A 17854-nucleotide genomic window follows, 5' to 3' on the forward strand; every position below is an offset into this window, starting at 1 on the left:
TAAAGATGCAGAATGGTTGTGAAACATGGAGCCTCTTTAAAATGCATTACTCAGCATGAGATTATATATGGACCTGTAATTAGGAATCTGGTATTTCTTGTGTTTGTGCCACCTCCTCCTTGCAGCCTTGAGGAAATGAAGGAGTGCATGACGGCTGTCATTTAAACCTGAAGATGATAGCTTTTGAAGGATATGAGATTAATTAAACTACAGGATTGTTGCTGCCATGGGACCTTATTTGAAGCAAAGGGTTTAAATTGCTACGGGGGGGTGGGGGGTGGGGGAGTGCATATCGAGTTTCTTAAGACTATCTACATAAATGTGATAATTCCTCTTTAAATTGCTTTTGACTACATGAACATTACATTTTTTAAAGGGTTCACCCCCTTTTCCTAATAGAGACCTGTAAGAGATAAGAAGAGAAAGTCCACAACTTAGTGTAAATTGATGGAGGGAGGGAGTTACAATGATAAAAGATAAAAGATACAACGAGAAAACATCTAGAGAAACAGGGATTCACAAAATAATGATATCTTGGGCACAAAAGGGGAGAATTGCCAAAGGTGTTGCATATATGCCAGATAAAGTGAAAACTGAGAAAAAGCTCATTGAATGGTCTTCAGACTAAAGTAACTGAGAGCAGAGCACTCATTTCCCCGAAGAGCAATTTAGAAAACACAGATTAAATTAATTTAAAAGTGTCTGAAAGATTGAAAGTTGCTGAGTGAACTGGGATTTGAGGGACCAAGATCTCAGGGAGAGAAGTCACCGAAGTAGTGTTCTGTAAGCCATTTCCCCTCCGACCACTGCTGATTCTAGGTAGGCTTGGGGGGTGATAGGGATGTAGGAAGTAGCCAAGCACTGAAAAGGGAGAGAAAACACCAGAGCTTTGTGAATCTCAAATGACTTGGGGACAAAAAAGCTGGGTTTCAGGACCAAATCAGTTAAGAATTGTTGGGCAAGATCCCTAAAGGGAAGCATAGAGAATCCTGGGAGTCAGTGCCTACATCATGTGCACAAGCCAAATTCTTTTTTTCTGAATATATTTTTATTGATTTCAGAGAGGAAGGGAGATGGGGAGAGAGGTAGAAACATCAATGATGAGAGAGAATCGTTGACCAGCTGCCTCCTGCACGCCCCCTCCTGGGGATCAAGCCCACAACCTGAGCATATGCCCTGACCAGGAATCAAACATGACCTCCTGGCTCATGGGTCAACGCTCAACCACTGAGCCACAGTGATAGGGCTGGACTGGATAAACATTTTATGGAACATTCATACAATGGAACAGTTTATATCAACAGTAGTAAATATATTATTATATGTGTCAATATGGATGAATCTCACAGGCTTAATAGTGAGCAAAAGAAGCCGGACCCAGGGATATATACTGATTCTACGTATGTAAAGATAAAAAAAAAACAGATAAAAATATTTAATGGCAATAGGTGGCAGGGGAGTATTCACCCTTGGAGGGGGGGCTTGAGAGAACCTTCTAGAGGGCTGGTAATGATCCATATCTTGGTCTGGGTGGTGATATCATGGGTGAGTTCACTTTATGAAAATTTAGCAAGCTGTACAGTTACAATCTTCTAACTTTATTAAATGTATCTTCTCTAAATAAAAAACTTTACATTATAAAAGAACTAGCCCTAACTGGTTTGGCTCAGTGGATAGAGCATCAGCCTGCGGACTCAAGGGTTCCAGGTTCGATTCCGGTCAAGGGCATGTACCTTGGTTGCGGGCACATCCCCAGTATGTGCAGGAGGCAGCTGATCTATGTTTCTCTCTCATCGATGTTTCTAACTCTCTATCTCTCTCCCTTCCTCTCTGTAAAAAAAAAAAAATAAATAAAAAAAAAATATCAATAAAATATTTAAAAGAACTAAACAGTTGTTGAAGTGTACACATTTATAGTAGGGCTAACCATCTTCCTAGGGTGTTTGCCAGCATCTCAGTGAGCCAGCCTAGTACAGGGAGAGTGAAAAGGTTGGCAATCATAAAAACTTGAAGTTTTTAAACCTTTAACTTTAGGAGCTTTACGTTTTCCATATAATTACTATGATCATGAAATCATAAATATTTCAAAGGAGTGAGTACATTGGAGAATAGTATTCAGAGGCATTTCTTTCAACAAATGGCTCTTTAATTTTTGGTCTCACTACTACTCATTCCTACTCTGATGGTAAGTGAAGCAGAAAGCTTGACTATCAGCCCATCAACTTGAACAGATTTCCAACTAACACACCCACATGAACTTTATTCTTGGATTTGTGTTCATGTGGCCACTTGAAAATGTATTTAATGGTTGGAGAGAAAAAGAAGTGTGAATTACTGGGCTTGCTTAATATCGTCTATGAGCAGAATAACTCCAGGACAGAAGGCCAGTAAGGCTGTTGACTTTTCAATGCTAAATTGTTTCTACTTTTCTGTGGATGTTATTATGCCATCATTCTTGTGTTGATTCTAGTAAAATACTTTAAAATTCAATTTTTAAAAAAACTTGTGTGCACGAGAATTACCTGGCCAAGTTGTTAAATAATACATTTGCAAGCCCATGCAGGTGATTCTGTGAAGATATTGTAGTGAGTTGCATTTTGAGAAACACTGCTTTAAGCTTGCCACTGGAGTATCATAGCTGACAGAATGTGATAGCTTGGATTTGGGGGAGACTTTTCCTATAGGGATTTTTTGCTGTTTAACACAATAATCATAACAGGTTGTGGGTCATCTTTATTTGAAGCGAAGGGTTTAAGTTGCTACTGAGCGAAGTGGATATGAGAAAGCAGAACTTGGAGTTTAGAAGTTGCCATCTGCTTTTAATCATATAATATATATTTTTCAGGCAAAGCTAAGAGATGGACCTGCTATTAATTAGCGTGTTCCTTGAATTAGTGAGGTGTATGAAACGTTTTATAACCCTGGAATTCGGAAGCTATGCCAATGTGTGTAGTGGAATCATGTGGGATCCACAAAGACCTGTATCCCACACCCCCAACATTTTTGTTTCGCAAGATTTAGATAAAAGTCTTTGTCTACAGATTACATCTTTGCTTTACCACCGGTTTGGCTGGAACTAATCAAGGTAAAGCTGAATCCATGACTCAACCCCCAATTACCCAAAGGCATTAATTCACAAAGCCATTAAATAAACACACCAGAGAAGAAAAGCCATCTCTTTATCTACATTTGACGTTTCTTTTCCTTAATGCATATCTAGGACCTTCTCTAAAGCACTGAGCTAAGTTTTGCTGTCGAAGTGGACTGCTTTCCCTTTTCAAAGCTGTCACATGTTACGATGCCAATGAAGATTACAGATTATACCAAGGAAGTAAGCTATGGGATTATGGCAGTCCAATTTTAAACTAGCCTCTGGAACTTCTCTGCATCCTGCAGTGCCTGCCGCTGCTACCGATGTTTCTGAGAGCACAGATTAGCAGTTTGCAGGCGGCAGCATCCAAGTGTGCAGCTGTCAGTGGTGTTTCACTGCCCAGCACCCTCTGATGTCTTCACTTTGAAGTCTCTTGCTAATGAAGCAAGAGGAGGAACTAGAAATACTACCACTCGTGAGGAAAAAATTTAGAATATTGACTTTATCTAAAAGTAAAAATAAGAGTCCAATGTGACAGCTTTGAGTATTTCAATTTTTTTTTAAAAAGTCCCATTGTCCTGACTGGTTTGGCTCAGTGGATAGAATGTCAGCCCATGAACTGAAGGGTCCCGGGTTTGATTCTGGTCAAGGGCATGTACCTCAGTTCCAGGCTCCTCCTGGGCCTTAGTTGAGGCATGTGGCGGAGGCAACCAATCAATATTTCTCTCTCTCTTTATTTCCCCTCTCTCTCTCTCTAAAAAATAAATAACGATAATAAATAACAATAATAAATAAATAGGCTCATTCATGTTTTGACATAGAATTATAGTGTTGGCTTCTAGAGCATATGACTCACTGAGAGGCCAGAATGGCTGAGAAGATGCTTATATCACTGGGTGACTTACACCACTTCAGCGTGTGCATTCTTTTCCTTTCCGGTTCCTCCCAAGGAACTTCACTTTCTGCTTTCTCTTTCTTATTTGGTCCCAGAAAACCTCTCCCTTCACCTCTTCCAAGATTCAAATGAAGACCAAGCCTCAAAAGGCAATTCCTCCACCTATGGTTGGAGTTTATTTGTGTTTAATAATCTGGGTGACTGAGTTCCTAGTCACTGGCTTAATGTACCTACTTGTCTCCCATTTACTTTTGCCTCTAAAATTAGGCTGTTAGCATTTGACTCACTTCCATAATTCAGATCTGCAGTTTTGTGTTTGGCGCACAAGCAAACTGCTTCTTGATGAGCAGTGCCTGGCGTACAGTAGGCATTCAAATATTTGTTGAATGAATGAATGGTGTTTACCATCTTCATGCCACCCCCTCCTACACACTTTTTGTTTTTTGGTTGGTTTCGTTTTTTTTCTAATATTTCAGGGAAATAGATTAGCAGCATTAGCCCCATGAGAAAGAACCAGGCCAAAAGAATGATGAAGAGCTCCATTTTGTACATTTAATGTAAAGTGACAATTGAATATTCTCTTTAAAAGCACATATTTACTTCTAATCAAAAGTGGAAAATATTTTTCTTCATCATCTTCTACCACTTGCTATTCTAAACATGTCATTTTATTTCTGGTTTGCAACCTGAGCACTGGTGGCATGGTGGAAACATCAATGATGAGCGAGAATCATTGACCGGCTGCCTCCTGCTCGCCCCCTACTGGGGATGTGCCCTTGCTGGAAACTAACCCAGTCCCCTTCAGTCCGCAGGCTGATGCCAAACCAGCTAGGGCAATATGTACTTTTTAAAAAAGTTTTCTTTGAAAACTAATCATGAATCAGAACTCTTCTTTTTGTTTTTCCTTGGTTTTCAATTTTTGGATCTTTTTGTGTGAATCTCTGTACCACTGTTTCTTCCTCCCTACCCCTTACCCATTCTCTTCTTCTCTGAAACAATGAGTCCAGTTTCTCTTTCCATAGCGATCCATAACCTGCGATCTCATCTTTAACATGTAGGAGCATGGTGTCATGAAGAGATTGATTCTCACTGTCAGGTCTTGCTCGGATACTTCCTAGCTGTGTGATATTGAATAAGGTTGCCTCTCAGCTCTCAGCTCCTGTTGCCTCAGCACTAAAACAAAGAACTTACCTTATCATGCTTTAGTGAGGTTTGAATGAGACTAATGTGTGTAAAGTGCTTCACAGAGGTGTTAGCAGTCATATTCAATTATTGGTTTTTGTGGTTATGAATTATAATGGCCACATGAGAAAGGAGGTGTTAAAGAGAAAAGTTGAGTCCTTAAGTTAGGAGACAAATATTGTGATAGTTATGAGGTCCTGATACAAAACATGAGCAAGACTTGGTCCTTGCCCTCAAGTTGTTGATAGTCTTGTAGGAAAAGACAGGTTATAATTTCATCCATAAAGTACAGTGTGTGCAATGCTGTAAGATAATGAAGGATTCATTGAAATCAGGAAAGAGGGAGTGATCGGTATTTTAAGGTTCAAGCTCATTTGACTTGATGAGTGTATATACAGAGAAAATTCAAGTCTAGTAGTTGGACTGAGATGTTGACTATAGTGAACATGCTCTCTAAGTGGATGGGGGAATTCTGAATAAATTACCTAAAAATGAATCCCTCTTATGGGACTATTATGGAGGGCAGAAGCATAATATATAAAAAGTATATAACCTATGATGCTCTTCTATTATTGTATTATCTTGTTTTAGACATTTTGAATACTTCCTGCAGATTCATTTAAAATAACCTGACATATTAATAAAAACTAATTAGGAACTATTCATCACATTTGCCTCCTTCTCACTTGTGCTTAACGTCTGCAGTTGACACTCCAGATCCCTATGTGGAGCTTTTCATCTCCTCAACCCCTGACAGCAGGAAGAGAACACGACACTTCAATAATGACATCAACCCAGTGTGGAATGAGACCTTTGAATTTATTTTGGATCCTAATCAGGAAAATGTTTTGGAGGTAAGTGAATCCTTTGGGGACTGTTAGATGGTCAGCATTCATTTGAAGTTGATGCTTGAGTTTGTCCCCTTCCTGCCTTCGTTCTCCTCAGTTGGATATAGTGCAGTTCAGCTGGGCAGCATAGCAAACTTGCTTCTAGGTAGTGCACATCAAGTTATGGGCATCCAAAAGGAAATGCAGTAGTTAGGTAGGAGTGAGAAGACTCTTTTTATCCTCCCCATAGGCTTTGGATAAAACATTTTCTGTTATAAAGAGGAGGATCCAAATATAACAGAATAAAAATATTTTTCAATTGCCTTTAAAGTAAGGTAAAATAAATTTTCCCCAAAAGGTTGCATTGATTTTCTATAGTAATTTCTTTCTCATATTCCAAAATAGCATTTGTCCTGTGAGGGAATAAATTTCCACTTTTCAACATACAATAATGAGTAGGTCAATTAGGAAAATGAAAAAAAATTTATTATTTTATTTGAAAATAAAGTATTCAGAAAGAAAAAAAAGTATTTTTACCAGTTGAATATTAAAGATCTTACATGTCTGTCACACATCATTTAAGAACTTTAATTTTTTAATGTCATTGAGATTTTAGGTATAATTTTCAGAGATCCAAGGGAAACTTAAATGTGTGCTCTATTTTTTGTATTCTCTATAGATCACATTGATGGATGCTAATTATGTTATTGATGAAACTCTGGGGACAGCAACATTTCCCATATCTTCTATGAAAGTAGGAGAGAAGAAAGAGGTTCCTTTTATTTTCAACCAAGTAAGTAATGCAGCAGAATTAATTTTTCAACTTTTTATCAGATTAAAATCCATTTACTCTTGAAAGTTGGGTTTGATACTTGAAGATTTATGTAGTATGTGATTAGATATTTCTCTTTTTTAAAATATCTTTATTGATTTCAGAGAGGAAGGGGGAAGGAGAGAGGGATAGAAACATCAATGATGAGTCATTGATACGCCGCCTCCTGCACGCCTCCTACTGGAGATCGAGCCCACAACCCGGGCATGTGCCCTGACCTGGAATCGAACCATGACCTCCTGGTTCATAGGTTGATGCTCAACTACTGAGCCATGCCGCCTGGGCTATGTTTAGTTATTCTTTATTAGAGTGTTTTATTCTTTTAAATAGAAAATTTTGTTTTGCCTTTTACTTCCTGTCCTAATCTTCTATTATTCTGATATATATGAACTTTGGTTGAGACATTATCTACAAAAGGCATTCATCTCTTTTGCTGCTTCAAATGATGACACTGAGATTAAGCAATGGCTGTGGACTCCATTGGCACATCTAACACAAAACATTTGGGAGGATAAAGGAAGATGTAAACTCTGAGAGGACTGGCACCCAGAGAGAGAATGACTGAGTGAACACAAAGAAAAATGTTGGGACATCCAAACTATTCAAAAATTACATGTTTAGTAATAAAGTAAGCCTGTGTAGAGGAATATTTCTGTCTTAAATAATCCTCAAATAATTAGAGCCTGAGGATAAAGAGGTTATCTGAATGCTCATGAGGTTATTGATATCTTTATGTTTCTAGGTTTGCTGCATTCTTGTTTGTTTATTTATTTATTTATTTACTTATTTATTTGCTTTGTAAAATTAAATTTATTGGGGTGACATTGGTTAATCAAATTATATAGGTTTCTAGATTACAATTCTATAATACATCATCTGTATATTGATTGTGTCACCACCACCCACAGTCAAATATTCTTCCGTCATCATATATTTGACCCCCTTAAGCTTCCCCTTACTGTTTTCTGTGTCTATGAGTTTTTGTTAGTTGGGTTTTTTTGTTGTTCATTTGTTGCTTTCAGTTTTATATCCCACATCTGAGTGAAAAATAGTTCTTGACTTTTCCTAACATTTCGCTTAGCATGATAATTTCAAGATCCATCCATGTTGTCACAAATGGCAGTATTTCATCTTTTCCTGTGGCTGAGTAGTATTCCATTATTTATACATACCATATCTTCTTCATCTAGTCACCTATCGAAGGACACTTTGGTTGTTTCTAAGTCTTGGCCACCATGAAAAATGCTGCAATAAACAAAGGGATGCATATATCTTTGCGAATAAATGTTTTCAAAATTTTTGGATAGATACTCAGAAAGAAGGTTGCTGGGTTGAATGGTTACCCTATTCTTAATTTTTTGAGGAGCCTCCTTACTGTTTTCCATAGTGGCTGTACTAGTTTGCATTCCTACCAGAGTTCCTTTTCCTCTGCTTCTCCAACACTTCTTGTTACTTATCATGTTGATAATAGCCAGTCTAACAAGTGTGAGATGGTATCTCATTATACTGTTGATTTGCATTTCCCTAATAGCTAGTGAAGTTGAGCACCTATTCATGTATCCGTTGGCCATTTGTATGTCTTCTTGGGAGAAGTGGCTGTTCAGGTCCTCTACCCATTTTTTAATTGGATTGTTTGTTTGGTGTTGAGTTGTATGAGTTATTTATATACTTTGGATATTAACCCCTTGTTAGAGCCGTTGTTTGCATATATCTTCTTCCATTCTTTTGGTTGCCTTTTTTGTTCTGTTGGTCATTTCTCTTGCTGTGCAGACACTTTTCAGTTTGATTTATTCCCATTCATTTATTTACGTGTTTACTTCCCTTGACTTTGGGGTCAAATTCATAAAATCCTGTCTAAGACCAAAGTTTATAAGTTTAGTACCTTTGTTTTCTTCTATTTAATTTATTGTTTTGGGTCTTATATTTAGGTCTTTGATCCATTTTGAATTAATTTTTTAATATGGGAACAAACAGTAGTCTAGTTTCATTCTTTTGCATGTGGCTTTCCAATTTTTTCAACACTGTTTATTGAAGAGGCATTCTTTCATCCATTGCATGTTTTTGGCTCCTTTGTCAAAAATTATTTGCCCATATACATGTGGCTTTATCTCTCAATTCTGTTCCATTGGTCTGTGTGTCTATTTTTCTGCCAATACCATGCTGTTTTGATTGTTGTCGCTTTGTAGCATAATTTGAAATCAGGAAGTGTGATACCTCTGGCCTCATTCTGCCCCCCCCCACCCACCCACACACACACACAGGGTTGCTTTGGCTACTCAGGGTCTTTTGTGGTTCCATACAAATCTGATGATTTTTGTTCTATTGCTTTAAAAAGTGTCATTGGGACTCTGACGGTGATTGCATTAAATCTGTATATTGCTTTGGGTAAGATAGCCAACTCAATTATGTTGATTCTTCCATTCCATGAACACAGAATGTCTTTATATTTCTTTGTGTCTTTTTAAATCTCTTTTAGTAATGCTTTGTAGTTTTCAGTGTATAGTTCCTTCACATCATTCGTTAAGCTTATTCCTAGGTATTTTATTCTTTTTGTTGGAATTTTCTTTTTCATTTCTTTTTCTGAAATTTCATTGTTAGTATATAAGAATACAATAGATTTTTTTATATTGATTTTGTATTACTGCATGTATTTATTGTTTCTAGTAGATTTTTGGTGGGGTCTTTAGGAGTTTCTATACAAAGAATTATCATCTTCAAAAAGTGACAATTTTACCTCTTCATTCCAAATTTGGATGCCTTTTATTTCTTTCTCTTGCCTGATTTCTCTGGCTAAGACTTGAGGTGAGGGTTGGAATGGGAAGTAGATGAGGGAGATACATGCATGTGATGAAAAGAAATCACTATACAGTGAGGTTAATATCAATGACTTATGGACAGACTACAGTTGCAAGACTAAATAAAGGCAGACCGTGTTGTGAGAAGAGTACAAGGATGGTGCTGTAACACTAGATGATTTTGAGCATGTTGGGCATGAACATAGTGATTAATATCTTGGTTTTTGAAGCCAAGCACTTTGGTGTTTAAATTCCAGTTCTGTTTCTTACCAACTGTTTCATCCTGGGAAAATCACTTAGCTCCTCTGTGCCTCAATTTACTCATCTGTAAAGTAGAGATAATATTTCATAGAAGAGTTATTATGATTTATATATATAACATACACTGAGTGGCCAGATTATTATGATCTCTGAATGCATAATAAACTGGCCACTCAGTGTATATCCTATATATTAAAAGGCTAATATGCAAATTGCCCCCTTGACCAGGAGTTCGACCAGTAGGCAGGCCGGCCAACCGCCCATGTCCCCTCCCCCTGGCCAGGCTGGCCTGACCCCACCCATGCACGAATTCATGCACCTGGCCTCATATATATATATATATATATATATATATATATATATATATGTATATATACACACACACACACACACACACACACACACACACACACTGAATGGCCAGATTATTATGCATTCAGAGATCATAATAATCTGGCCACTCAGTGTATATATCATATAATCTGTATTACATTTATATATTTACATGTCTAAATATAATTTAATGTAATTTATTATATGAAATGTAGATTGCATATTATATATTTATTAACTATACAGTCTATTTTATATATTTACATGTCTAAATATAATTTAATGTAATTTATTATATGAAATGTAGATTACATGTTATATATTTATTAACTATACAGTTTATTTTATAGTAAATATATAATAATAATTGGTTATAGAAATATACATATGAATAGTATACACCCATAGATGTGTGCAAACATACATATAGTACTTACAACAGTTCCTGATACATGTAAGTACTATGTAAATGTTGTTTTTATTGTTGCTGTTATTATACTTTGAGAATAAGGTAGTATTTCAGCAGGTTGAGACGCTGTCATGGCCATTCTAAGCAGAGGAGACTGCAAAAGCATAGAGTCTTAAAAGTAGAAAGCAAGTTGGGGCATGGCAAGTTACAGGGTTTGGCAGCTACATGCTAGTGAGTAGTAGGGTAAAGAGTTTAGAGGTGGAAGGCTAACATCCGCAGACCTTACCTATGACATGTTGCTAGGAACAGTCCTCAATAAAGTTTTTGAGGGTTTTGTAAGCATGAATTGGCCTTTCCAAAGAATAATGCTATTTCCGCCCTTTAGTCTATGACACAAAGACTGATTATAAGAAAAGATATTGTAGGAAAACATGCATTTCCTCTTCCCCTGTCATTTCCTACGGTTAGGTGTGTAACCCCAAGGCCTTCTACATTCCAGAATTTAAAGTAGCTTACGTAATTATTTTCCTTAGAGTGCCTGAGAAAACAGCTGGCTAACTTTTTTTATTACTCTGTGCTCCAAAGTCCTTTGCAGTTTTATCTGGATGACAGTTCCTGAGCTGGGGACCTGTGATGGTAGTGGGTCGGGGGAGGGAAGGTAAATGCCTGATGGCCAGTTGGAGAGCCTTGGCCTTCCCCAGATCATGTGTCCTGCCCTCTGCCAGCCGTTCAGCCTCTCCTCGTGTCTGAATCCCTGTCTTTCAGAAGAGGACAGTCTTCCTTCTACAGTGTTCCTAGAGGCTGTAAGAGAGGAGCGGCTGTGGAAGAACTGTGTGGGAGAAGAGATTTTAAAACAATTCTTGGTTATGGCAATCTGGTCTAGTGGAAAGCGCTTGGATTTGGCAAAGGGAGAACAAATGCTTTGAGCCAAGACATTATTAGCAAAAATTCCTTCAAAATTTTGTCATCTAAAAGTTAATACTGAGTCAACATAGAGTGATTTCTGCAGCCAGGAGCCAGCTGGAGAAAAAAATAGGAGCCTCAAGTGGAGAAAGCTAGACTCCCAAGGGCCCGCTCTGCCCCCTTAGAGTCGAAACCGGGAACCTGGACACCCAGACTCTCATTTTGTCTTTGTCACGAACCTCCCTCTAGGATGTTTGAGTTGTCATTCTTTCTAGCTGATTCTGATTTTCTTCAGCTCTAAACTATAGGTATCCATTTATTTATTTCTAAGATCTTTTCTAATTTATAAAATTCTGTGATCTAGAAAGAATACTTTATTTTTTATTTGAACATTTTATCCCAAAGTCTTCGATTCCTCCCATTTTACAGATAAAGAAATAATGCAATAATGAAAATCTTTATTATATAATTTCAAATTAGTGAACTGTGAATGGATTATTTTTTAATATGAGAATTTAAGCTTTTATTGGGCACCTAAAACTTTGCTAAATATTAAGAAAACTATAAAAAAAGTTCTATTTTCAAGGAACTAATAATCTGTTTGGAAATAAGTAGACATTCATGTGTAAATTGATAATATAATAAACAGTATCATGAGGCATCCATTCTTTGATTTACTTACTTGTCAGTTATTATTAAACATGTGTTATTTTCCAGGCAATTTCCTAAGAGATGGGCAAGCAGCAGGGGACATGATAGATGATGTCCTGGTTCCCAGGGAGCTTGCATTCATGGGGAAGGCAAATGAGCAAAAAAAGCAAAGAGACAATCAACACAGCATCAGCCAGGCTAAATACTATGAAGAAAACAAAATAGAGGGAGGTTTTAGAGAACAGTTGGTGGGCAAGTACTAGTAGAGTTTATATTGTCAGGGCAGGCCTTTCAAAAATATTGTATTTTCCCCAAATTTTATTATTCAAGTTTTTGAGCATATAAAAAGTTGAAAGATTTGTAAACTGAAAACCCTTATAATTGCTGCCCTTACTCTACAATATACATTGTACTGTATTTGCCTTGCCACATATATCTCCATCTATCCATCAGTCAAACCATCTTACTTTTCTGATGTGTTTAAAAACAAGCTGCAGATAATATACTTCATCCCTAAAAACTTCAGCATATTTACTAGAGTGTAGTATTTGCATATTAAATTTTCAAGTGCCAAGTAAATAGTGCTGAAGATCTGTACAAAAAGAGTTATAAGATGGAATTATTCATTAATTTCACAAACAACTATTGAGCACCTACTGAGTGGCCGACAGTCTGTAGGCACTTCCTATTCAGCTATGAAAAAACAAACAAACAAGAATTCCCACCCTCCTGGAACTGACGTTACTTAGTAAGATCAACAAGAAGCAAGATAAGTAAAATATACTCGTGTTAGATAGTGATAATAAGTGCAAAATAAACCGGGAAGGAGGAGAGGAGAGCATATATATAGTGAAGGGGGTAGCAAATTAAGTTTAAAAACTGTGGCTAAGAAAAGCATCTCTGATGATATCTGAGTGCAGAAAGGTCCTGAAGGAGAAGTTTGCCCCGCATGTTAAGGATCAGCAAGGGCAAGAGTATGGCTGGAACATAAAGGTCACAGGGAGAATGAAAAGTGATGAGGACAGAGGCGAAGGAGGACGGGGATGTAGCGGACAATTGTGGGTTATAGTGGGCATCCATGGCTTAACCTTGTCCTTAAAAGAAGGATGCGGTTGGACCACGATAGGGCTGGAAGGCCATTCCAGTGGAGAGAGCAGCCTCAGCCTTTGCTCATAGCCATGGGGCCAGACAGGACAGGCGTGTTCGGGAAACAGTGTCTAGACGTGAGAGCATTCAGACATGAAGGGAGAACAGGTACGTTGGGGATCAGATGATCGCAGAGCTCAAATTCAAGCTGTTGGAATTTGGATGTTATCTTACTGACAGCAATGAGTCATGGAAGTTTTTTGACAGGTAATGGGGAATTTAGGGCAAACAGGATTTGGCTTCTTCCTCAGAAGTGTTAGTAAGCAAAAAGTTAGCAGGTAAAACGATACAGAGAACGTTTCGTACCGAAAACGAAAAGTTGATGCAGCGTTAGTAGCCTTCTGAGGAAAGTGGTGAGTCTGAGGAGTACAGGGTGACTTGAGGAAAATAAGTGTAGCTTATTACAGCTTTCATGTGTCGCTGAGCGCTGAATGGAAGGATTGCTTAGTGGCAGAGAGGGTCAGCTGACATTGGGAAGCAGGAACTTGCAAAGGGTCCAGCTCTTCCTGAGACTATGACTTATCACTCACCTCAACTTTAGATTTTTTTTTTTTTTTTTTTTAGGAGAAAACCAAATTTAGGGCTAGATCCACAGGGTTTGTTTTCCAGCTAGCATGTATAAAATCTGGGCGAGGTTGTGTTTGTTGGAGTCATAGGACTGAAGAACAAACATCAGAGTTGTCCTTTGAGAGACACTGGTGGGACCCACTGTCTTCGACCCCAGGTTCAGCATCAGACAGCCATGCCCGGGTTGGAATCATGATTCTGCTACTTCTTTACTGTGTGATGTTGGGCAAGTTTGTTTTTCCTATGCATCCTCATCTGTAAAACAGGGTTACATATATAGATTGTGCCCATCTCTTGAGGATTGTCATGGTTAAGTGAGTTAATGCACGGACACTTTTGGAAGACAGAGAAAAATTACACTCCTTCCTTCTCTCGATGAAAAATCAGTTTGTTTTGGCCAATACTTTGAAGAATGTAGCCTCTAAATTTACATTATATGGCGTTTCAATTTGCCATCTTTATTGAGAAGTTAGTGTTATTATTTAAAAATGGTCATATCTCATGGTTTCTATTATATGTAGCTAGAGGCCCAGTGCACGAATTCATGATGGGTGGGGTCCCTCAGGGTGGCCTGTGGAGATCGGGCCCCAGCTCAGGCCCCCAGCCTTGCAGCCCCACAGCCCTGCCTGGCACCCCGCCTTGGCCTGGTGCCGCCCCCTCACCTGCTCCACCATCCTGTCTGTGGGATGATCAATTGGAGCTGGGCCCCCTGCCCAACTCCCTCTGTGCCTGGGAGCCGGGTGGTAGCCCCACCCCCCACTGCCACCACTAGTTGCTGTCTGTGGGGTGATCAGCAGGGCAATTGGGCCCCCGCTCACACCCACCTTGACCTGGAACCACCCGCTTACCTGCTCCACCATCCTGCCATGGTCCCGTCCCGCTCTCCTCAGGGCCCATCAGGTCAGCAGCACCTCCACTGCCACCCCTTGGTGGTCAACGTATGCCATAGCGAGCGGTCAAACTCCCGGTCCAACGACCACTCAAGGGAACAACTGGCATATTAGGCTTTTATTATATAGGATTTTGGTTGATTTTTTTTATTATTATCATTACTTACTAATGATTGCAACTTGAAAATGAACAATATAGTTCTATAGAAGAGATAGTGGCAAAGCTTTAAAAAATGGTAGTTTTGATGGTGAGTTTAGAATATAAAGATAGAATCAGGATGATTGTATTGAAAAACTATGTATTGATGTGTGAAGACAAAGACTACAAGTCACCTGAGAGAATGAGACAAAGCAGAGCTTGAAGGGAAAACAGGAGAACGTTATCATTTTGTGAGGAATTTGGGAAATCTTTGGCTAAGATGTGATGCCATCAGATTGATACAGAGCAAAGTTCAAATGTGGGTCCAATAATTCCTGGCTTTAAGAGAGAATACATTTTTATTTTGGCATACTAGCAATAGGAGCTTAAGTGAGTCTTTTTTTGACACTTGTGCAATTTATAAGTTTTAAGTTTTAGGGCATTTTAGAATTTTGACACTTGTGCCCTTGGGGTCCATGGCTGTTCCTAAATTCCTTCAGGGAGTAGAACAACATTGCATACCCAGCCTGACCCACATCAGTCACTTGAATCATTTTTGGATGAATGGATAAATGATTACACTTACGGGAAATACAGAAAACCTGGGAAGTGCTCAGACAGTTGTAACGAAAGTGAATGAAGTTTAAAAGAAAAAAACTAGAGCATCTGAGAGATTCCCATTTGAAGAAAGAGTATTTTGGTTACATACTAGTGCTTTAGGAAATTGTTATTTTATATGGGAGCTAATGATAACAGGCTCTTTCAGAATCTCCAGTGTCCACTGGGAAGGAAAAAGGACCTTAAATTAAGGAAAGAAAGCTATCACTCAATGTAAGGAGGAAAACTCAGTGTGACAGAGTGGATCGTGGCTAGAAAGGAAGAGTGTATTTTTAATCTTTTAAGTCTTTGAAAACCATCTGGGATATTTGGGGGGTGAGGGAGGCACAATTATCCTGAATTCCTGGGTGATAGGTTAGATGATTCCTGGTAGTAAATACTCATTTTATTTTATGAGGAAGTCACATGTTAACTGGGCTTACTATGGTAATCATTTTGCAATATATACAAATATCGAATCATTATGTTATACGGCTGAACCTAATATAATATTATATGTCAGTTATATCTCAATAAAAGAACAAATGTTAGTGATATAGAAAATCATATGTACTTAAAAATGATTTTAGAAGTATCTTACTCAATTTTAAGCATGTAAAATTTATTTAGCTGTGACCTAGCTGGTATTGGCAGGGCTGTAATTACTGTGTGCACCTCCTTGTTAGAGCCACATCTGGTTTAAAATTATTTGACCGTTTGCATCTTTTTGTAATAATAATTTTAAAGGACCTCCTTAATGCCAGGCTTTATGCTTGATACCTTAGCTTTTATTGTTTCAAAATGATCCTGGAAAAATTTGCAAAAAGAATTGGTGGGTTATATAGATTCAAAATTAATTAAGTCTGAAATGGCTTTTTTATTTTTATTTTTTTAGTAGTTTTTCTGCTCTCGTTCCCCACCCTCACAATGGAACACCTCCCATTGCAAGCATCTACAGTTGTTTTCATGGTGGAATTCAAAGAGAATGTTGTTTCCTCACAAGAATGTACAATGCGTACAGCCTGCTCTTGCATTTATAGTTCCTAGAAGAGGTGGGATTCTTCTCATTCGTTCTTAACTGACTATGATGGGGAAATTTGGTCACCTTTCCTTCTAAGTGCCTTGATTAAGATGAGCAACCTGGTTGACTGGCATGGAGAGATGCTTCATGCAGTGTGTGGGAAGTTTACAATAATTGTGTAATGCCGCAGGAAGTGCATATTTTTGTGGCTATTTTATCTGAATCACATGTGGCAAGTAAAAGGTGTGGAGAGATGGTGAATGTCAGCCTCCCAGCATGTCTGAACATAGTGCACCAAGTGGGAGAGTTTACCGTTTCCTCCTGATTGTGGGTGATCCACTTGGACAGCGGGCGGAAGTAAGGACCAGAACCACGGCAACACATCCTGTTCGCCTCCAAATGGCAGGAAAATACTGTGCCTTCTCTTCTCTCCTCCTGCCTTCATTTAAAGAGTCTTATCAGTCTGTGTAAGACCGTGAACGTCTTAGCCAAGAAACGTTGTGGATGGACGTGGAAGGGACATTCTTATGGAGAAGATCAGAAACAGAGCACAGTTGATTTTTCTTTTTACTTATTAAGTTGTGAGAACAAATAGGCATTAGATATATTCAGGTATTGAATACTTGAATAAATAAACTGCATGGGGCTTGCCAGTTGGGGAGCCAGCTTTTCTCTGAACACTTTCTGTTAGGAGGTAACATCTTAGAATAGGAAGCCTATTCCAGCATTGGATCTTCCCATTTATTAGAAAACTCCATATTGAGTTGTGATATTGTGGGGTTTTTAAAAATTTCTATTCTCCCATGGTGCTTTTGACCTCTCAAGATAAAAACAGTAAATCTAGTATCATTTTAATGGCAGCTTTCCTGTATTTATTTACTTATCTATTTATTTATTTACCTATTTATTTATTGCAACAGACTATACTTTTACCCATGTCTTGTTTGTCTTACTAAACATCTAAAGTAATCTCATTCTTTGTAATTCTTTTTCTTTTTCTTTTTAAAATATTTTTATTGATTTCAGAGAGGAAGGGAGAGGGAGAGAGAGATAGAAACATCAGTGATGAGAGAGAATCATTGATTGGCTACCTCCTGCACACTCCCCACTGGGGATTGAGCTCGCAACCCAGGCATGTGCCCTTGACCTGAATTGAACCTGGAACCCTTCAGTCCACAGGCTGATGCTCTATCCACTGAGCCAAACCGGCTAGGGCTGTAATTTTTTTTTTTTTTAATCCCTCTTTGGCAAAGACTCCATTTGAAATTTTGAAATGGGGAATAGACATAATGTGTTGGTATGTGATCTAAGCAGT

At 38.3% G+C, this 17854-nt stretch overlaps 1 protein-coding gene across 1 annotated transcript in view; it reads left to right on the top strand.

Annotated features, from left to right (window-relative positions):
* The window catches only part of PLA2G4A (phospholipase A2 group IVA), a 140551-nt gene that overhangs the window by 56284 nt on the left and 66413 nt on the right, over positions 1 to 17854 (top strand). Inside the window, exons 4-5 of the mRNA XM_028152192.2 lie at positions 5874 to 6022; positions 6675 to 6788. Coding sequence (XP_028007993.1) covers positions 5874 to 6022; positions 6675 to 6788 — 263 coding nt within the window. The remainder of the gene's footprint in view (positions 1 to 5873; positions 6023 to 6674; positions 6789 to 17854) is intronic.

The sequence above is a fragment of the Eptesicus fuscus genome, chromosome 22, assembly GCF_027574615.1.
Source record: "Eptesicus fuscus isolate TK198812 chromosome 22, DD_ASM_mEF_20220401, whole genome shotgun sequence".
NCBI classification, from domain to species: domain Eukaryota; kingdom Metazoa; phylum Chordata; class Mammalia; order Chiroptera; family Vespertilionidae; genus Eptesicus; species Eptesicus fuscus.